Source organism: Fragaria vesca, linkage group LG6 (genome assembly GCF_000184155.1).
Source record: "Fragaria vesca subsp. vesca linkage group LG6, FraVesHawaii_1.0, whole genome shotgun sequence".
Taxonomy (NCBI): domain Eukaryota; kingdom Viridiplantae; phylum Streptophyta; class Magnoliopsida; order Rosales; family Rosaceae; genus Fragaria; species Fragaria vesca.
In genome coordinates this window covers 37,939,151-37,960,058 of record NC_020496.1, presented here as the reverse complement: position 1 = coordinate 37,960,058, position 20,908 = coordinate 37,939,151, and the positions used below count along the sequence as shown (strand labels likewise).

Sequence of the window (20,908 nt, the reverse complement as noted above, 5' to 3'; positions counted from 1 at the left end):
TTGAGAAGCCAATGGGGTACAGATCTCAGGCTTTGAAATTGTTGTTGACACTTTTTATATCAAGAATAGGCCTTTTTTTGCTATGGCAATTTAAGTGAGCGCGTTTCAGTTTTTTGAGGACCCTTTATAATTTCGTTCACAACAGTAAAGATGCATAAAAGATGAAGTGCTAGAAGGAAATGATTTTGGCTTTGCCGCTGCTTTACAATCGATGGCTGCCAGTCCACTTTCTCAGCCTTTTTATCTATAATTGATCCACCTAGTGGAGGATGATGCAGCTTGGTTTAGTTTCGAATTCATTGCTTAGAGCTAAAGAGTAGTAAGGTGATTCAATATCAGTGTCGTTTGTAAACCATCATGTCACTGCAATTTTCATTTTAACCAGTTGGGGTGCTATACAGAGTCCTTTTATTTGAGAAGCCAATGGGGTGCTATACAGGACTATTTTTCCTATGCCTATTTAAGTGAGCGCATCTCAGTTCTTTCAGCACCCTTTATAATTAGTTTACAACAATAAGTCAATAATGATGCATAAAAGATGAAGTAGGGATGGGATTATGAAATCAAAATACTGAACTAGTTTCAGAATGATGATTTTCAGGAGCATAGTTCAGAAATAAGGGAGAACATTCAACTAAAGTAAACCTACTCGGCTAAAGTTGCATATCGTCTATCTTTGGTTCAACAGATACCTTCTTTTGATGAAACCATTATCCTCAAACATGATTACAAGTTTACACCATATCATAATCGAGAGCCTATTCAGCGCACCCATCATTTCCACCGTCGATTTTGACGCGGACTTAACAGAGACTTTTTCGCGCGTCAAAATCGATGGTGGAGATGACGGGTGCGCGGCGCACCCGGGTGCGCTGTATAATTTTCGATCATAATCCCTTACTCATTGCGATTAGATTTTTTCTTTTGTACCAACTAGTGTTTAATCTTGAATCTTTTTTTTGAGAGTGGAAAGTAATGCTTTGTCATCACTTACCAACACAAGTGTAACACAGACTAACACACTAGACGTGATACAGTTATGATTTGGAAATTGGAATTCTTGTGACAGTCGCCATTTACATGTAAACAAGTTGAGCCACGATGTATATTCCTAGTATGATTTCGACTACGGTGCAATTACAATAAGAAACCATACATAATTTATGCCAAAAACTCAAGCCATGATGATAGTCAGATGATGAAGAGTTCAGTTTTACAAAGAGGTTCTCTAATCAACTAACTTCCTTCAGTCATTCTCATCAACAAATTTGTGCTTCCTCTAAATCTACAATGAATTAACACTAAAATACAAAAAATTATGGAACAACATGGCATTTACTTGTTACTGCAATACTGCAGACTCTTTTTAATGAAAAACTGTAACAACTATGAGGGCTTCTTCTTCCTTCCACTTTGCGTAAGTGAGACTCGTTTCAGTTCTTGAGTTCCCCTTTTAATTCCACTGTCACAAAAATAACCATTCTTGAAACTTATAGAAACGAGGATACACAATTGGAACAGACACGGAAGTTCAATTTACATACCTTCTGTAGATGTAAAGATAAGTATAGTAAAGGAGCAGGAGCATCAGAGTCAGAACAGAAATAACAATGTAGGATATACTCATCCTCTTCTGCACATTTGACAAACAAAGGACACAAAGAATAAGGGCCAACAGTAAATCAGTAGTCCGACAAGCCTATTGATTCATTTTGTAATGCGCCATGGTTTGCCTAAAATGCCTACTCCATGAGTCCATCAATAAACATGTCAAACCACTAATTTGCCTGATTTTTCTAAAAAATTACAAAAAATGTGCTTTAAACAAAGCACTCTGATGTGTCTAACATGAATTCCATCAGAACAACATCTATCCACTAACAGCTATCATGTAAGCATGCAAATCTACGGAACATTAAATAACTGGTCATAGTGAAACTCACCTTCCTGCGTCCTTGAGAGAATGGTTTCCGCCGTCCACTGCAAGTGAGGGCATCACAGAATTGGCGTAAGAAGAATTCTGGCATATTAAACATCAAGAAAGTTCATAAGAAAAGATAAATAACTTGTTACAGCTTTGTAATTATCATAGAGAAAGATAAATAACTTGTTACAGCTTTGTAATTATCATAGAGAAAGATATGAAGTTACCATGTAGACGGTTTGCTGAAGGACCCTGATTGATTGGAAAACAACTATCCGCTAGACCCTGTGTATGATGGAAAACATATGAATACAATGAATGCTGAAATCTAAATGCAAAAGACCTCATTAAGATGCAACCTCACACATATGTTTATTCCGTGCAGCAGCAGCAGGATTGCACTTGGTTTTGTGTGGAGCAGCACCCATCGCAACATCACAATGCAACGCACCACAGACATCTGCTAAGCACCTACTATGACTCTGATTGAGCAATACACAACACGTGTTCATTAGCAATGGACCATTTAGGCTACAGAAGGGTTGCAATGTGTAGAATTCAATTATAAACTACTAGTTTAACACAATAGGATGGGAAAGGAGCTTGAGCATACCGGGTAGCCTTGGCTGAAATCAGAGGAGTACATTTTTAGACTTTCACAAGTTATTTAATTATGGGGATGAAAGGAAATCTATGAAATGGCATTTTCATCACAAATTATTAAGGTGGAACACAAGGTCACACTCTGGGGATTGATGAACCTAACCTAAATTCATAATTCATAATAAAGTCATCCTCTTAACATGTTAAGTTCCACTATTCAGTGCAAGATAGTTTAGCTAATACCATGAAATCAGAATTAGTTATTGATACAAGACCTAGTCATAACTATCACTGCCAGGACAAATAAAAAATGAGAGCATAAAACCAAATAAAAACCTACCACATTGAGCAAATTGTGATGCCTGTTGTCAAAATGCTTGTCAAGAAACTTCTCCTCATAAAATCTTTTCTTACAGTATCCACACTGCCATTCATATACATCTATACGGACTTTGTGCTGTTCCTGATCTCTGTAAAGATCATTATCAGGGTGCAGCCTACACGATCTCGGAATTTGATACCGCTCTTTCTCTACATACGGCATTAAATACTGCAATACCAAAACACATCACAGTGAAAACGCTAGTCCAATGGCGGTAATCAGAAAAGGGTATATACATGATTTCCTTCGAGTACCTCTTCAATCACTTTCCATGCTGCCTTACTCCTTTCTCTCGAACAATGTACCTCGGGCATATCCGATGCCTCTCCCCTAAACGTCCTGTAAATCCAATTGGAGTATTCGTTATAGAATTAGATAAAACCCAACTCAAAAGAAAAGAAAAAAACTATTTGAATGCAAATAAATGTTCAACATTGTACGTTCAGTACCTTGAGGTTGCAAATTCCTCATTATCCTGATAAGAGAAAACAGAGAAAAAGGGTCACATTGAATCACAGAAGCAACCAGGCTTGCGCACTGGAACTTATTCTTGATTGTAATAATTGTAATAATCAGAAAAGATAGGATCTTGAGTAGGATAATAAAGCACTAACACAATTACATCCTTTGCTTATTGAATTCAGTTTTAACTTAACAATACACAACAAAAGAAGCTGATGAAGATACCTGATCTGTTGGCATGGACTGACTAAGTTGCAGAGATAGTGACAAAGATATGAACAGAAGAGAAACCCATTTGGGTTTAGACCATTTCTTCTTCATGTTCTTAATTTGGATCCTCTGAACTTCGCATCACCAACTCAAGTCCTCTTTTCTGTCTCTGCTCAACACAAAACCGAGTTTACATCCAAGACCATAGCTGCCGCCCCACGCCCCAGCAACCAATCACCACGTGCCACAGGGGCTAGAGATTTGGGCCTCTTCTAGTAAATTTGGTATATTTGTTTTACTTTCGTTATAACCATGTATATGACTATGCTACTTCGCTTATGTGTACGACGACCGTCTCAAACTAGGGCTGGCATTGGTAGGTATACTAACTATATTTTACAATATCATGTACCAACCAACTTAAAATTGGTAGGCAAAATCTTGTACCAAAACCAACCGTCAAAATTGGTATACCAACTTAGTTGGTACGGTTGGTATTGGGCCTCTACCAAGTTTAAATCGAGGCCCAATAAACTGAAAGGCCCAGCTCATTTAAATCCTGTTTTTGGGCCTATACCAAACTTCTATCAATTATCAAACTATTCAAAATTCAAACACATTCAAAGTTTCACACATCATATAATTTCAAATGCATAAACAAGCAAGATCAAAAGTTCAAAAGTTCAAATGCAACAAGCCAACAACGTCCAAAGTCTAATTGCTATGAGTAAGAGAAGAGAAGTTTTCAGAAAGTAAGATAGATCATACTAACCAAAAAGACATCATACATATAAACTTCTCTTCTCTTACTCATAGCAATTAGATAGATCATTGCAGATTTGCAGTATTGCAGAAAGTAAGTATATTCAGTATTGCAGATTTGCAGTATTGCAGAAAGTATATACATAAAGTATATTCAGTATTGCAGAAGTATATACAGAAAGTATATTCAGTATTGCATATTTGCAGTATTGGAGAAAGTATATACAGAAAGTATATTTAGTATTGCAGAAGTATATACAGAAAGTATATTCAGTAATGCTTGAACAATCAGAGAAGAACATTAGTCTATGTCTCTATCTATCTCCTCATTCAAACCCTACCCTCTTCTTCTTCTCTCTCATTCTCTCTAACTTGAACAGAAATCAACATTGCTACCCAATTCACTCCTACTCTCTAACTATCAAAAGGTCTATTCTTTCTTCCAAGCTATCGGCATTTCATAATCTACCTTCTATTCATCCAACTGATGAAATCATAACTCTAAAGCCAATGCAGAATAATCGAAACAAGCACATAAGTGAAACACAACAAATCATATCTCAAAGCCAAATCACCATCAAAATGTTCACAGAGCATAGAACACAATCAACACATAGATTGATAGATAACAATCATAACACATAAATTGATCATTGATAGATACACATAGATAATAGATTGATAGATACATACGGAGATTCGAGGCTTGGTGCTGCGAAGTCGACGGCGAGTTGAGGCGCTGGCCTTCGTCGGAGAGTCTAGGCACTGCCCAACGCTGCCCTTCGTCGGAGAGTCGAGGCGCTGCCCAGCGCTGCCCTTCGTCGGAGAGTCAAGGCGCTGCCCTTAGCGCTGCCGAGTCGATGTGGTTGAGGTGCTGCTAAGTTGACGACAAGAGAGGCGAGGTGGCTAGAAGGTGATTCGAGGTGGCGGAGCCGAGGAGGTGTTGCGAAGTCGAGGTGGCGGAGCCGCGGGGTGTTGCGAAGCAGAGAGATGAGGCGAGAGAGGCGAGCGTGAGAGGTGACTCAGGTGAGTTACTGAGAATAGATCCACAGTCCACAGAGATCAACGGCTTAGATTAATAGGTTTAATTATTTTTTATTTTTTTTAATATAACTCGGTTGGTACATGGTATACTGTATTTTGGGAAAATCTGTACCATGTACCAACCGACTTCTAAAACTTGGTACGGTAGTACTGTACCGAAAACTCGGTTACCAACTACTTGGCATACCAATTTGTTTGGTACGGTTGGTACATGGTTGGTTGGTATCGTCAGGGTCCAAATTGCCACCCCTATCTCAAACATCAAGGGCGGTCTAAAGTTTGTAGTATAATTAGTTTCTAAAGTTTCAATACTCCAAAGTTTTACGAGGGAACATTAGTAACATATAATGCTAGCAACCTTATCTTCACAAGATTTTGTATGTCGAACACGTTCATTTACATCATATCTTCCGGCTATCAAATGATATCCTACGTTAATTAATTTAAATACTCAATCTAATATAAACATTACTATATGAATTGCAACATAACTTAGGAGAGTTGGTGAACAAGATCATTAAGTATTTACCGAAGGGTATTGTTATTAACACATTATTTATTTTCTTATCTATATATTTTTATGTTATTTATAAATTTGTTATTTGAATTTAATTGATGATTGGTTCTCATCGTATCGTACAGAGGGTGCGTTAATTTCAAAAACTCTAAAAATTGGTATGTTAATAGCCCCACCCTTACCGAATTACCAAAAACATAGAGAAATGATAGAAACAAAAAGCAAGTTTGAGCTGCAATAGTGGATCTTCTTCTAGTAGCAAATCATGTCATGTGTGTTTGTGAAAGAACCAAAGTCCCTTTTGGGTAGGGAGAGGATCCTCTCCTAACCTAAAAAATTGCCTAACTTACCTAAGCTTTTGACTAGATAGTGACACCTGTATACAAAACAATCCAACGATGTAAATTGTTTCTTCACTTGTTTTCACTTTATGTCTTAAAATCCTGCGGCTGAGATTAGAGACCAACACTTGAACTTTCAATTTGATCAGTAAGTGTCCTCCTTTATACTTCTATCATGTACAAGTCTGGAAACCATATATATATCTTTTCCTATTCATCTGCTCTGTTAATAGAACTTGTAACTAGCTGGACTTTGAATCTTTAAGATGTCCTTTTAAGATCTTGATCAAGATCTCGATCTCCAATTCGTTCTCCTTATCATGAAACTCTTCGCAGATATCCATCATGATTCATAAGCTTATCTCCATGATTTGGTGACATCTATATGAACCACTATTGACTTGGGGAGCATCTGCAAGCAGTGTCTTTTTAGTTGTTTTGGTTAACTGATACGAGAGAAGAGTTTCCGAGCGAAGGAAGAGAGAAGGAAAATAAAATGGGGTATAATTGGCCATTGGATCTAAGCTTGGACACATGTCTTCATCTGGTTAAAAGTTTAGGCAGGTTAGGCAATTTTAAAGCTTACTAGGAGAATCCGGATCCTTTTGGGTAATGCCACCAAGCACTACACTTCCATGTTCTCCCCAAAACGTTGACAATTGTATTAAACCAACAACAAAAGCTCCGATTTTGACTTGAAAGCCATGAGATTGAGATCTCTGAGGCAACACCCTTCTCCAATCTGGGTCTGAATTCATCTCTACAATGATGGGTGGAGTTGACTTTGCATTGTGGGTGGTTCTGCTTCTGGGTTTGTGTGTTAATGGCGGGTCGGAAATGGCGCCGGGTCGGAGGGTCCATACTCTGTTCTCGGTGGAGTGCCAGGACTACTTCGACTGGCAGACTGTGGGACTCATGCACAGCTTCAAGAAGGCAAAGCAACCCGGCCCGATTACCCGGCTGCTGAGCTGTACCAAGGAAGAGAGGAAGAAGTACAAAGGCATGCATTTGGCTCCTACTTTTGAGGTGCCTTCTATGAGTAGGCACCCCAAGACTGGTGACTGGTCAGTGTTTCATATCTGGGTTCATTCTTGTGTTTTTGGGTATTGTTTTATGTGAGTTCAATTGTGATCGTTGCAAAGAACTGTGCTTTTGTGTGTGGTTTTGTAAAGTTGGATTATTTTACGCGTGACCTTGGAGATTAAGAAGTTGTGTTGTTTAAGGTGTTGTATTACTATGAAGAATCAGATAGAGAATTGAGTGTGTAAAGTCAACTACTTTAAGCTGTTCCTTGCTTTTTGAAGTTGAGGTTGCCAATGTTTAAAGCTTCATGTTTGCTTTGATTAACATGATGGTTTTTTTTTTGTTACATTGGAGATTAGTGTAGCTGGCATAAGAAAAGCGAATTAAAGCCTTTAAGTGGGTAAAGGGGTTTAGGGAGGTGTTTTGTTACTATGAGTGATCACGTACAGGACAAATATTGCGGTGTGAGAAGTGATATTATGTTGGTTCCAAGAATGCTTTTGTTCAGTTATGGGTTAATAACATTGTAGATAGTTAACGTTTTCCCCTAATGTGGAAAAGGTAAAGAAGTAACTCAATGTGTTTGGTTCACTTTGCAGGTACCCTGCCATTAACAAACCTGCTGGAGTTGTGCACTGGCTTAAGTATAGTGAAGAAGCTAAGAATGTTGATTGGGTTGTGATACTGGATGCAGACATGATCATACGGGGGCCGATTGTTCCTTGGGAACTTGGTGCCGAGAAAGGCTACGCTGTGGCAGCATACTACGGGTATTTACTTATTTTGTCCTTTCTTCTAAATCATATCACACCAAAGATGAGCAACCAGATTTCAACATTAAAGACAAATATGATTATGAATGTCCTGGAAATTTTCTATGTAGCCAATGCCTCGAGCATACTGAACTTTTTGTTGGTCAATCACTTGCATGAACTCTACAAAACCTTGTCAAATACATTAGTGGAGAGATTTCTTTTCTGCCAATTGAATTATGTTTTCTGAACTTTTGTCCCAAGTCTTTTATAAGCAGTAAATTGAATTGTGGCTATCATTGTATATTCATTTTTCCTTCAGGTATTTAATTGGATGCAATAATATTCTGGCTCAATTGCATACAAAGCACCCAGAATTTTGTGATAAAGTTGGTGGGCTCTTAGCAATGCATATAGATGATCTTCGAGCATTGGCACCTATGTGGCTTTCAAAAACAGAAGAGGTGCGAGAAGATAGAGCTCACTGGGGAACTAATATAACTGGTGACATTTATTCAAGCGGATGGATCAGTGAAATGTATGGATACTCTTTTGGTGCAGCAGAGGTAATTTTCTTAGATTAATCTCTTTTAAGCATTTTCTTTGGTTTCCTAATAACTATAGGATTTATCACAAATTTACAAGGCCACCTCACACTGATAATCATGGAACTTTTTTTCTTGGTGCTTGTTTTTAATTGGTATGGTTACCTGCTTTTTTAGGTTGGTCTCCGGCACAAAATAAATGATAACTTGATGATCTATCCAGGATATATTCCACAAGAGGGTGTTGTGCCTATTCTTCTTCACTATGGCTTGCCATTTAGCGTGGGAAATTGGTCCTTTAGTAAATTAGATCACCATGAAGATGGAATTGTTTATGATTGCGGCCGTCTCTTTCCTGAACCTCCTTATCCAAAAGAGGTATGTGTTCTGAACTTCTGAATCCAATAGACAATTAATCATTCCCTTTAGTATTGGAAACTTTCTTTGATTACAAGAAGCCTGCACGTTTCTTTCATGAGGTATGTTCGCATCAATCAATCTCTTTGCTAAGATGTCATCATACGCACCCGTTAGATAGCCCCCAATTAGTTGTATGGAGAGTTCATTTTGGTATATTTATGCACTACGAGTCATTTTATAATATACATGTGAATTGAGGCTCAACCAAACAACCTGAGGTTTTTGATCTAAGAAATCTCAAAAATCATGTACATAGAGGATTCCATTCAACTGGGTAAGATTAACATTTTGTCTTTATTTCCAGGTTAAACTGATGGAACCAGATGCATATAAAAGGCGGGGTCTCCTTTTGAATCTAGAGTGTGTCAACACTTTGAATGAGGGACTTTTACTTCAACATGCAGCAAATGGTTGCCCTAAGCCAAAGTGGTCAAGATACATTAGCTTTCTGAAAAGCAAAACTTTTGCTGAGCTGACTCAACCAAAACAGCTGACTGCTGCCACTTTAGGAATTGAGGGGAAGGTACAGCAGGTTGTAGACGAACCTGCGGAGCCATATCCAAAAATCCATACTTTATTTTCCACAGAATGCACCCCTTACTTTGATTGGCAGACTGTTGGACTTGTCCACAGTTTTCACCTCAGTGGACAGCCTGGAAATATCACGCGATTACTCAGTTGTACTGATGAAGACCTAAAGCAATATGCTGGCCATGATCTGGCCCCAACACATTATGTTCCTTCCATGAGCCGACATCCATTAACGGGCGATTGGTAATTCTATTTATCTAATATCCTCTTTCCTTCTCCAAAGATGTGGGGTTCAGCACTGTGCTATTCTTATTGGTTTTGGCAAAGTTTTCCAATTTTCATCTTAGCATTAACTGATATGCTTGAAAACTGATCGTATACCTTACTTGCCTGGCTACTGTAGTTTTATTTATCATTTGTCAGTTGCTTTACCGTCCAAATCTTTCCAAGGCATTTTTGAAGTATCTTTTGTTAACTCTTTGATGTCTGTCACATATTCAGGTGGACTTTCTTGAAGTATCTCTTCCAGGAAAATTCATGTGTGTGTGTGTGTGTGTGTGTATTTTTTATTTCAGTGATGGGAGGGGGCTTGGGGTGGATTCTTCGTTAATCTATGAAATATATCTGTGGAGTTGCATAAATAGATAGATTTATTTCAACCCAGTGGTAAAGCGAATCTTTTGCTTTCTATCAGGTATCCAGCAATTAACAAACCAGCTGCAGTCCTTCATTGGCTGAATCATGTGGATACTGATGCAGAGTACATAGTGATTCTTGATGCTGATATGATTTTGAGAGGCCCAATTACACCATGGGAATTCAAAGCAGCACGTGGCCAGCCAGTTTCAACTCCCTATGAGTAAGACTGATGTTTGCTATTTCTAAGACATGAATGTAATTCTGCTTTTGGCTGCAGTTCTTGCTCTATTTTGTGTGCAAGTCTTTTTGTGTGTTTTGGAGTGAAACTTTCTTGATCATAATCAATACGAGGACTTATGTTCATAATCTCTGCATATGCAGCTATCTTATTGGCTGTGACAATGTACTCGCAAAGCTTCATACTCGCCATCCGGAAGCCTGTGACAAGGTCGGGGGTGTCATCATCATGCATATAGATGATCTTCGTCAATTTGCTTTACTATGGTTGCATAAAACCGAGGAAGTTCGGGCAGACAGAGCTCATTATGCCACAAATATTACTGGAGATATATTTTCATCTGGTTGGATAAGTGAGATGTATGGTTACTCATTTGGTGCAGCAGAGGTAAATTTTTTATACTCTATATAGTCTGTATGCATCTTGCAACTTTGTGTGCCTTGGGTTTCCAATTTCCATTATATGCTTTGTGGGCAGTGCTTTTTTGCTAGTGATAGTGATTCTTTCCCTCTTCTTTTTATATGCAGATGAAATTAAGGCATCGCATAAGCAGTGAGATACTGATATACCCAGGATATGCTCCTTCACCTGGTGTAAACTACAGAGTTTTCCACTACGGTTTGGAATTCAAAGTTGGAAATTGGAGTTTTGACAAGGCAAAGTGGAGGAATACTGATGTGGTTAATAGGTGCTGGGCTCAGTTTCCAGACCCACCAGACCCTTCAACACTTGACCAGACGGACAATAACATACTGCAGAGGGATCTTCTTAGCATAGAATGCATCAAGACACTAAATGAAGCATTAAGGCTGCATCATGAGAGGCGGAAGTGTCCTGACCCTAATTCCCTGTCCAATTCAAACTCAGATGCACAAGAAGAACTTGTAGTATCGAGGAAATTTGGGAAGATGAATGTAAGTTCTGTTGTAGAGAGCAACCATGATCAAAAGAATCAGTCTGGGGAACATTCAGAACCTACCGAGACAGATGGGATGTTTAGTTCTGTCAGGTTCTGGGTTATTGCTTTCTGGGCATTCTGTGGCTTGGTCTTCTTGACAGTTGCATCAGTGTTGTTTTCTGGTCGGAAAGGGAAAGGCAAAAGAGGTAAAAGTTATAGAGTTAAGAGAAGAAATTCGGGTTCAGGATTCATGGATGTTAATGGACGTGATAGGCATTTACAAGTACCATTATGACATTATTTTTGTGAGGTAACTGTTCAATACTTCTTCATAAGCTAAGAGGTGACCAAACTATGATACTGAAAGTTACAAAGCTAGACCAAGTTTCACTCTCAAAGGACAATGAAAGTAGTTACTTTAACAATGTTACAAAAGGTTAGATATATGAAGAGGAAGAGGAGGCTGTGGAGCCAGTCATTTTGATATCAATTTGTATCATTTCTTCTTGTCTTCTTGATGTCTAGTGTAAGCAGTGACTGTGAACCGTTTTTCTACCAAAGACATTTTCATCTGAAATGGTACAAATTCAATCGAGTGAAATCATAATAAATGATAATGAAAAAAACAGTGTCTATTATAACTTCACCAAACAATCCAAATCAAGTCACATTCCTAGTATCTCAAGTAGGTATTAAGGTTGGTAAATAGTAATGTTGTAACTACTAGTTGTTCAACCCTTCACATCTCTACCCACATTGTACTCCAGTTTATACTATACTCCTTTTAAATTGTCATGGTATATGTTGTAAAACAATCTATTAAGTTCTATTAAGTAACAACAAAATCTCACTTGTCCCACCACCAAATCAAACCCCCAAGATTTAATCTTTGCTTCACTTCCCAACAACTTTAGGAGCAAACTTGTGCTATAAAAAAGTACTAGGCAGGAGGACTAGAGCGAGCATAGAGAGAGAGCCTAAACTTGTTCAACTTCAAATTTCAAAATGTGCTAATTTTAGCCGTTGAAGGATTCCTCATGCTTTAGGGACACGTAGGTCCTATAACCAAATCCCACCTGTCCCACTTTGGCTTTTGCAGACTCCGAACCCAACTCTCCTCTCTATCTCTCTCTAAACTTTCTCTCTCTATATCCCCAAGGCCTGAGGGGGGCCAGGCCTAAACTTTTGCCCTAAAACCCCTTTTTCTCCTCGTTTGAATTTCAAATTCGAAATGTAAACGACCACATTGCCCCATTTGCAATCTTAGATTTCTTTAACTTATTTAGCAATTTAGGGTTTCCAAGTTTGGATCTTTGTCTCTCTCTCAAGTTTCAATTAGGCAATTCAATTATGGGAGACTCGACCTGTCTCATGCAACCCTTTTCTTACGCTTCTGGAATTCCCAATGAGGCATTCGAGGTTTGTGATCTCAGAAACCCTAATTTCAATTATGATTCTGGACTAGTTCTTCATGATTGTTTCTGGGTTCTTTCTGTTCATTTGGGGCATAAAGTTTAGTGCTTTTTAGGTTTTTGGTTACTGGGTAGTTTGAATTTGGGGATTTCTGTTTTGGGAAACTAGGAAACTTGAATGCCTGTTGAATTGTGGCCTAAAAATTAATGCTTTTTAGGTTTTTAGTTAATGGGTAGTTTGATTTTGGGGATTTCTCTTGAATTGCTTAATTTTATGTTGAATTGTGGCCTAAAGATTATTTTCTTTTCACTTTTTCACTTAACGGGCAGTTTGAATTTGGAGATTTCTATTTTGGGTCAATAGGGAAACTTGAATTGCTTGGAAAGGAATACATTGTATGTTGAATTAAGGCCTAAAGTTCGGTGCTTTGAAGTTTTTCATTTACTGTGTAAGTTTGGTTTTTGGGGGCTTTTGATTTGCTTATGACTTGAGGTAACTTGAATTGTTTACAGGGGAATCCAATTCATGCTCTTGGGCATTCGGTTTCGTTTGGGAGGTTTATGACAGATTCATTAGCTTGGGAGAAATGGTCATCATTCTCTCATAATCGATATGTAGAAGAGGCTGAGAGGTATGCTCAGCCCGGCTCAGTTGCACAGAAGAAGGCTTTTTTTGAGGCACATTACAAGAAGGTTGCTGCTCAACGAGCCGCGGCTTTGCTTGAACAAGCAAATGCTGCGGCTGCGAAATCCAACAATGCTACTCCACCAAAACCCCAAGTCATTGCCCCAGATCCACCAAAGTACATGATCTGTGAGCAGGAGCTAAGGGAGAAGGTGAAACAGCGAAATGGACTCCGTTCGAAAGTTGGATTGGACAAATTCGAAAGCATTGAGATGGTGAAACTAGCTGATCTTGTCGCTGAAGAGGAGGCTGAAGACAAACATAGAGAAGAAGCTGTATTGGTGGATACCAGTGGGTATAACTCAAGCATTGACCCACAAAGAGAAGAAGGAGCTGTATTTGTGGATACCAGTGGGTATAACTCGAGCATTGATATGGAGAACTGTGAAAAAGTGCATCCTATCTCTGAATTCCCAGTTCCAGGGGAGAACTCTGATGTAGCTGAATTCTCAACCCCGATGCAAGAAACTTATACCCACAATGTGGAAACTGTCATGGAGCTCGAGCACAGTGGCACACTTCAGATGGAAAAACCTCTTTTACAGGTAACAAACAACATTGGTGGACAACCATGGTTTGCAACATTTTATAATGGAAGTTTGCTGAAACTGAACTTTTTTGTTGTTTCAGGAGAGTCGCAGCTCTGATCAAGAAGCTTCATTGGAACAAAACAAAACTCTCTTTTCATCCAAGTCATCATTAATGTATCACAAAGCACCTAAGGCACCAATTTCTCCATCCAAAACCACAGCTCCTTGTTTTCCAAGAAGGGAAGGCAATGCCACTCCATTACACAAAGCTTGTAAGGCCCCAACATTCCCATCCAAACTCACAACTCCTTGTTTTCCGAGGAGGGAAAGTAATGCCACTCCATTACTGAAAGCACCCAAAGCCCCAGCATCTCCATCCAAACCCACACCTTCTTGTTTTCCAGGAAGGGAAGGTGCCATTCCATTACACAAAGAACGTAAGGGCCCAACATCGCCAGCCAAATCCACAGCTTCTTGTTTTCCGAGAAGGGAAGGTAATGCCATTCCATCACACAAAGCACGTAATGGCCCAGCATCTCCAGCCAAACCCACAGCTTCTTGTTTTCCGAGAAGGGAAGGTAATGCCACTCCATTACATAAAATGCTGTCATCAGCTTCGGAGGACAAGAAATCTTCTACACCAAAATCGCTTCAAAAGTCTGTCAGTTTTACACCCATCAGAGAGCTCTCTAGATTTACTTCAACAGTCATGAGAAAGATTGAGAACTCAAGAGTTGGTACTAGTTCTTTCAAGACGCCTAAGGATTGCTCAACTCTTCTAAAGACTCCAACCATGGTGATTCCCTTACTTCTTTGTGTATTTACAAGATGGTCTCTGAAAGTTTGAGATGTTATCTAGTGTGAAGCGTGCTAAGAAATCTTATCTTTGGAGCTGCAGGTATCTAAAAATGAGGTGCACAATCATCCTTCAGTAACTCCTTGTTCAGGAAAGAGAAGGTAGTTGTCGAATATCTATTGAACAAACAGGCAATCTCTTAAATGTTGAAAAGCTAAATTAATTATGACTGATTCAGTTGTTTTGTGAATCACAGGGCAAAAACGCCAGGCGATCCCTCATCAGTCACTGGAGCGAAAACCTTGGGGCCCAAATGGCACACAATCCGTACAGAGTAAGTGCCATTCCTTTTGTCCTAAGTTTCCAGTATGTATTATCATGAAGTGTTCCCATTTATATCCACTACATGTTTAAAACAATTACTGATAATGAAATCACAAAGAAACCGATGCACATTTTACCAGGTATCATGTATTTGTGTACACGTAGGTTAAATTGCCTAACACTGCTTGGAAGTTGTTTTGAGACTATTAATAGCAATAGATCCAACAGTGGAAGTATATTCACTTAATGGATTTATTAATTCAACAGTGGAATTAAGAGACTTTTAAGTTCTCATAATTTTTGTCTGCCAATTTGGACAGTTGCTCAAAAATTTTGAGTGCCTGCAGAAACAAAGCACGATCTCCATTTTCATCTGCCTCCTTCAGCTTAAGAACTGAAGAACGAGCTGCAAGTAGAAAGAAGGCAAGCCTTTGCTTTTGTTCTTTTCCAGATATGTGTTTGCGGACTATAATCAAATCTTTTATGTATATTTTTAAAGTACTTATGGATGTCAAATACTTCATTGCTTTCAGAAGCTCGAAGAAAAGTTCAATGCTGATGAGGCACAACAAGTGCAGGTAAAATGATTGAACTGATCAAATAAGCATTAAATTCTTTGTCATCTAATTCTTTGTTCAGTACAACTGGGCTCTATACACTAATTTCCATCCTTTATGCAGGAGAAAGCAGAAATAGAAATTAGAAAGTTCCGTCAAAGCCTTTGCTTCAAAGCCAGGCCACTGCCTGATTTTTATAAAGAAAGAAAAGCACCACACAAGGATGAGGTAAGTTATTCATGCTACATTGTGGACTGTGACTTGTATACCAATTCCATGTTTACCGAGTAATAACAATGTCGTAGACAACAATACCTGAAGGTTGCTGGTTAATGTTCATCTTATCAAATGCTATCTTTCTACAGGTTCTGAATACTAATTCACAGACGGTAGCGAAAAAGCATAGTCCACGAGGCGCAATCTCTGTACCTCCTCATGATCCTTCATTCAAGAGTAGTGGCTCCAAGCATGTGCAGATCCAAGCAAGGAATAAGGAAACCCCAACTTGCTCACTCATTACACGATCCTTAAAGACCGTCCATGAGAACACATCTCCAAATATTCAGTCCTCCTGAGCTTAATCCCCTTTACTTTTAGAGATAGGGTTGATCACACCTCATACCAAAATTGATTTGCCAGACTACGGAAATATGCTTAAATGTGTATTGAGCAAATTCATACATGTATGAAGTGTGTAGTAGACAAAGATTGCAAAATCTCTTTAGTTACCTGTATCAATAATTTTTGTTAGTCTAGGACTTTTATTGGTTATGGAAGCCAGCGGTCATGTGGAATTGCCATATTGCCATCTGGATATAGGCTTTGGCATCTCCTCATCTGGCAAGAAAACTAAGAGGTATTACACGCCACACTTTGTCTATGAGCATTATGTGTCTAAACTCGACTTAAAGGATTGCGAAAGTGAGATTCCAAAATTTAGATTATGTATTCATATTTTCTTTAGAATGATAAAATCATAATGATAATTGTGTTGTATATTTAAGCATCAGTGAGGATACTAGTTGGTCCCTTCCACATCAAGTTCAAGACTGCTTGTACACTTTGATGTGTTTATACAATCATTTCTGGTGAATGAATGGCAGTCTCGCAAGACATGATCAGATAAGAGTTTCAGGTCAATAATGACCTGGGGAATGTATTTGGCGATTGCCATACAGACTTAAATTTCATATCTTCTATAATAGTAGGAGGGTCTCCAGATGAGCCCTGGAGAACCAGGAAGGAAGAAAGACTGCTACATGAATTCAGTCACAAACTCAAATCTACATGCAGCACAATATCAAGAAATCAGCAGCTTGATCAGATAAGCAAATTTCTGTAAAGCAAATACATAGTTCATAAAAGTAGTTGTACAAACTGATTAGTTTTCGAACAGTTTGTTGTTGAACCATGCAAGCAAAGCTTCAGACAACCTCCGGCTGTACTGGGTGATGATGTTCAGGAGATTTGTCCATAGCCCCTGTTCTTTCCTCACTCGTACTGCCATTGGGGGCTATTTGCTGGGCTTTCCAGTTTCTTGGCAGGATACAGTAGGAAATGTTGACACATGAACAGAAGGTCGAAGAATATCGAGATCTGAAAACAATGTACAATCAATTTGACACCAACTAATAGAATTTCGGAGAAGAAAAGGTAGAACAAAGTTTGAGAGAGTGATGACAAACAAAATATTCATACCAAAGAGAGAAGTGTCTTCCCTATATTTCCATAGAAGTTCACCCAAGAATCTGAAGAAGACACACAAAACTAGATTGTGAACAAATTTATGATGAAGTTGCTATCATTTGATCAAGGAATAGATGATGATTGGTGGATGAATATACGCTGATCTGTAGACTGCAGCCATTTGTGCATAATTTGTGAGGCCTCCAGTCTATAGATCAGCCATTGTCTATATACGCTGATCTATAGACTGAACCCATCTGTGCTCTTCTGCATGAAGTTCATGATTGCCTATACATGACCATTGATATCAAAACGGTCATTATCAATTCTAATGCATTAGTCCCCATAATATGAGCAGTTACAGCAGAGAGAGTTTCAAGTCAATATTAACCTGAGGAATGTATTTGATGGCTGTCATACAGACTTGAATTAAGCTGCAACATTCACATGCAATGAAGGAAAACCATCATCCATCGATGATTAGCTAGCGAACATGAAGCACAAAGGTAAGGATAGAGTATATTGCTAAAAAAATGTATATAATGTATCTTAGTGCTTGAAAACGGAAATGAGCCAAAGCTATGAAAAAGCAAACTGCAGCACTTAGCCACACAGCAACAACGATTCCAATGGAAATCTTCGACACCTTCTGATTTCCACGCTGCATATATATAACAAATATGAAACATACTTTGGTGGAAAAGGTCATAAAGTTGGAAAATCATCAGATGCATCACTTCAAGACTAAAGTAGAGAATTACTTCATAGATTGCAATTTGAATCAGGGTCAGTGCAGTCAATAAAACAGCATGAGAAGAGAATACCACATCGTTTGCTGCCACAGGTATCATCATATAAACATGACACATTGAGAAAATGTCGGTATGATTATGAACTATAGTCCCTCTTCATTTTCAGCTCGTCGAATCCTAAACCAATGAGCAACAGTCAAGAGACCTGAAATTTAAATGTCAGCAAGCAATTGGTCCTTATATGTCCTGATGTATGTGAGACTCCACAATCTCCAACATTATACCTTGTTGAAAAAGTCATAACATTTTGCATGCATTTGGGGAAAAAAAGTATATAATAACTGCTTCTGACATTTGTTTTATAAAAATATATGAAAGTCGTAACCGACTATATAAAAAAAATTTAAAAAAAAGGATTCCACATGTCAGGTTTTTATTAAGGCACATAATGGGCACATGAAAACTGGGTGTGACGTGCTCCCCTCCTAAACTAAGATCAATCCGTCAATGTATTTAAGTCAAGATGCCATAGGACCCATAAGCAACAATAGTAATTTTCACAAACTTCTGGTTCCAATGACCTGCCTAAGGTTGGCATTAAAACCTATTAGGTAATAACCGTGGGTTTATACCCACCCAAGAAAAATTCACTGGTAATACCCATTTATAAAATATTGGGTTTGGGTAATTATCCACCCATTTTAAGTGGGTAAAACTCATACCCACACCCATTACCCATTTCTATTGAGGGGGCTGTTGTAAATTTGCAAGTTACTTCAAACAGAATCCTAAAATCAGAGCAGAGAAATAACAATATTACCTAAGGAGTAAAATATTGACGATAATGAAAATTTCGATGGTTTGAAAAAAAGAAATCTCGATGGATATATCGAGATAATATCGAATATCGATAGAAATTTTAACAAATTTTATTTAAAAGTTGTATATTCGATCAAAAATAAACTAAATATAAAATATAAAAAAATATAAAAATTATTATCGATAATTATAAAAAACAGAAATTTTAAAAAAATATCAAGAATATTTTAAATATTTTACTCTTGGCATTACTACAAAGACCAAGACTTCACCAATCACGATCTTCAAAAAGCCCATACCTCCACTCAGAGCGAGTCAACGTTCTTGTACTTCTCTCGGGTCGGTGCTTGAGCTGGGCCAACCCGTTTCAGTCACAATCAGAGGAATGTTCTCGTGTCCGGCGACGGCCATGGCGGAGATGACGGCGTCGACCATCATGTCGAAGAGGTTCCGGTAGCGGACTCCGGTGGCCATGTCGTCACGGAAGCTGAAGGGGTGCTCCTGAAAGAGAGGGAACCCAATCGGAATCTCAATCCGGAGGCGGTAGAGGTTGGCTCTCGTTGTTTCCGGTGAATTTAGTAGGAAAAGTTTCAGGGATGGTGGATAAAGACCGGTCCCTACTCCCAAGAAAGTTTTGGAAAATTTAGACGGTCTCTGAATCTCTCTCTTCTCTATTCTAGCAATCTTTCTATTTTCCGGTTGACCAAAAAAAATCTTTCTGTTTTCCACTGAGAGAGGATAATCTGAAGAGGTTGCATTCTAGCCTTCTTTTGGTCAAAAGGCTTATCAAGATCAACCCACCAGTCCAAGTCCCCGCACCGATCTTCTCAGACTCCATACCAGCCGGCGGAAGCCGGCAAAGCTCAGTTCTTCCGAGGTTAGTAACATAACATAATGTAGTTTTCTTGAAATCTTTTAGTATTTCATAATTTCATGATGTTTTGTCCTCTAATGTTGCACCTGTTTTTGGTTTGGTTTTAATTTTTTGTTTGCTTTTCTGTGTTTGCATAAACCAATAAATAAAAAAAGATGGACGGGAAAATGATTATTACGGTAATTGCTGCGTGGGTCAGTTACATGGCGATTAATAAGTGGATATGGACTCCAATGAAGCGGCGCCCAAATCCAATGCGGAAGGAAGATGATGATCCACCTTCTCCTCCTCGGCTGGAGTATGATGTGTTTTTAAGTTTCAGGGGTCGTGATACTCGCAAGGGTATTGCAAACCTTTTATACAAGGAATTGGAATCAAGTGGAATTAAAACGTTCATGGATGAGGAAGGGCTTAAAGTAGGGGCCGAAATTTCCTCAAATCTGCTGAAGGCAATCAAAGAATCGAGGTCTGCAATTGTTCTTCTCTCACCAAATTATGCTACTTCCCCATGGTGTTTGAATGAGCTTGCAAGCATTATTCAAGGCTTTGAAACCAGGAACACAACAGTTATTCCAATTTTCTATAATGTGGAAGCTTGTGACGTCCGACATCAAATGGGGAGTTTTAAAGAAGCCTTCATCAGACACGAACAAAGGAAAGAAGAGAAGGTGGAGCACTGGAAAGCTGCTCTAACCACAGTGGCCAACCTCTCAGGCTTGGAACTAAAAAACTATCGGTAAGGATGATGATATTATGTTAACTATTGTTATAATCTTTGTGATATGAGAAATTCGTCAGAATGGTATAGGAACTTTTGTTCCTTATAAACTTTGGTATATCAAGTTTAGAAAATATCAGAACGATATCTCATGTTTTCATCCCGACTTAAGATTGATATATATATATATATACAGAGAGGATGAGAAGCGGACCGTCCGCACTCGGCTTAAAGTGCGGACTTCGTCCGTTCTCCGCCGTCTCACGCCGGCGACGGTTTCTCTCATTCCCAGACGACAGCACAGGCTTCCAGGACGGTTTTTCTCCTTCCAGGACTGGCCGGCGACAAGTTTTCCGGCCGGATTGAAGCTCTGGACGGAAAACACCATGATTGATAAGGTTGGCCGGAAAACTTGTCGCCGGTCAGTCCTGGAAGGAGAGAAGCCGTCCTGGAAGCCTGTGCTA

General features: G+C 38.8%; 4 protein-coding genes and 1 pseudogene across 4 annotated transcripts in view; 3 read left to right on the top strand and 2 right to left on the bottom strand.

Moving 5' to 3' along the window:
* Positions 1-1,134: 1,134 nt before the first annotated feature.
* Positions 1,135-3,757, bottom strand: LOC101294491. The gene is made up of 9 exons (XM_004304650.1): positions 3,597-3,757; positions 3,359-3,384; positions 3,164-3,248; positions 2,868-3,077; positions 2,284-2,406; positions 2,152-2,209; positions 1,944-2,020; positions 1,545-1,633; positions 1,135-1,462 (listed from the first exon to the last, which is right to left on the bottom strand). Exons 1-9 carry the CDS (start codon positions 3,690-3,692, stop codon positions 1,387-1,389), a joined length of 840 nt encoding a protein of 279 aa, XP_004304698.1. The 5' UTR covers positions 3,693-3,757; the 3' UTR covers positions 1,135-1,386.
* A 3,095-nt stretch (positions 3,758-6,852) lies between these two features.
* LOC101294199 lies at positions 6,853-11,801 on the top strand. The gene is made up of 8 exons (XM_004304649.1): positions 6,853-7,309; positions 7,868-8,038; positions 8,343-8,586; positions 8,743-8,943; positions 9,290-9,759; positions 10,211-10,375; positions 10,537-10,780; positions 10,921-11,801. Exons 1-8 carry the CDS (start codon positions 7,011-7,013, stop codon positions 11,584-11,586), a joined length of 2,460 nt encoding a protein of 819 aa, XP_004304697.1. The 5' UTR covers positions 6,853-7,010; the 3' UTR covers positions 11,587-11,801.
* An 840-nt stretch (positions 11,802-12,641) lies between these two features.
* Positions 12,642-16,411, top strand: LOC101312377. Its single transcript, XM_004306354.1, has 9 exons — positions 12,642-12,710; positions 13,217-13,933; positions 14,019-14,714; positions 14,817-14,875; positions 14,971-15,048; positions 15,359-15,461; positions 15,572-15,616; positions 15,719-15,823; positions 15,961-16,411. Exons 1-9 carry the CDS (start codon positions 12,642-12,644, stop codon positions 16,168-16,170), a joined length of 2,082 nt encoding a protein of 693 aa, XP_004306402.1. The 3' UTR covers positions 16,171-16,411.
* A 675-nt stretch (positions 16,412-17,086) lies between these two features.
* Positions 17,087-18,150, bottom strand: LOC101312084 (annotated as a pseudogene).
* A 1,779-nt stretch (positions 18,151-19,929) lies between these two features.
* The window catches only part of LOC101311792, a 7,601-nt gene continuing 6,622 nt past the window's right edge, over positions 19,930-20,908 (top strand). Inside the window, exon 1 of the mRNA XM_004306353.1 lies at positions 19,930-20,462. Coding sequence (XP_004306401.1) covers positions 19,930-20,462 — 533 coding nt within the window. The remainder of the gene's footprint in view (positions 20,463-20,908) is intronic.

What these genes read in the sequence shown, in the direction of transcription:
- LOC101294491 (XM_004304650.1), bottom strand. Translation starts at nt 3,692, where the DNA reads ATGAAGAAGAAATGGTCTAAACCCAAATGGGTTTCTCTTCTGTTCATA. An exon ending in GGAATAAACATATGTGTGAG is followed by an intron (nt 2,210 to 2,283) that starts GTTGCATCTTAA and finishes CATCATACACAG; the next exon opens with GGTCTAGCGGATAGTTGTTT. An exon ending in TCTCTCAAGGACGCAGGAAG is followed by an intron (nt 1,634 to 1,943) that starts GTGAGTTTCACT and finishes TCAAATGTGCAG; the next exon opens with AAGAGGATGAGTATATCCTA.
- LOC101294199 (XM_004304649.1), top strand. Translation starts at nt 7,011, where the DNA reads ATGATGGGTGGAGTTGACTTTGCATTGTGGGTGGTTCTGCTTCTGGGT. An exon ending in GCTGTGGCAGCATACTACGG is followed by an intron (nt 8,039 to 8,342) that starts GTATTTACTTAT and finishes TTTTTCCTTCAG; the next exon opens with GTATTTAATTGGATGCAATA. An exon ending in AACCTCCTTATCCAAAAGAG is followed by an intron (nt 8,944 to 9,289) that starts GTATGTGTTCTG and finishes CTTTATTTCCAG; the next exon opens with GTTAAACTGATGGAACCAGA.
- LOC101312377 (XM_004306354.1), top strand. Translation starts at nt 12,642, where the DNA reads ATGGGAGACTCGACCTGTCTCATGCAACCCTTTTCTTACGCTTCTGGA. An exon ending in ATGAGGCACAACAAGTGCAG is followed by an intron (nt 15,617 to 15,718) that starts GTAAAATGATTG and finishes TCCTTTATGCAG; the next exon opens with GAGAAAGCAGAAATAGAAAT. An exon ending in AAGCACCACACAAGGATGAG is followed by an intron (nt 15,824 to 15,960) that starts GTAAGTTATTCA and finishes ATCTTTCTACAG; the next exon opens with GTTCTGAATACTAATTCACA.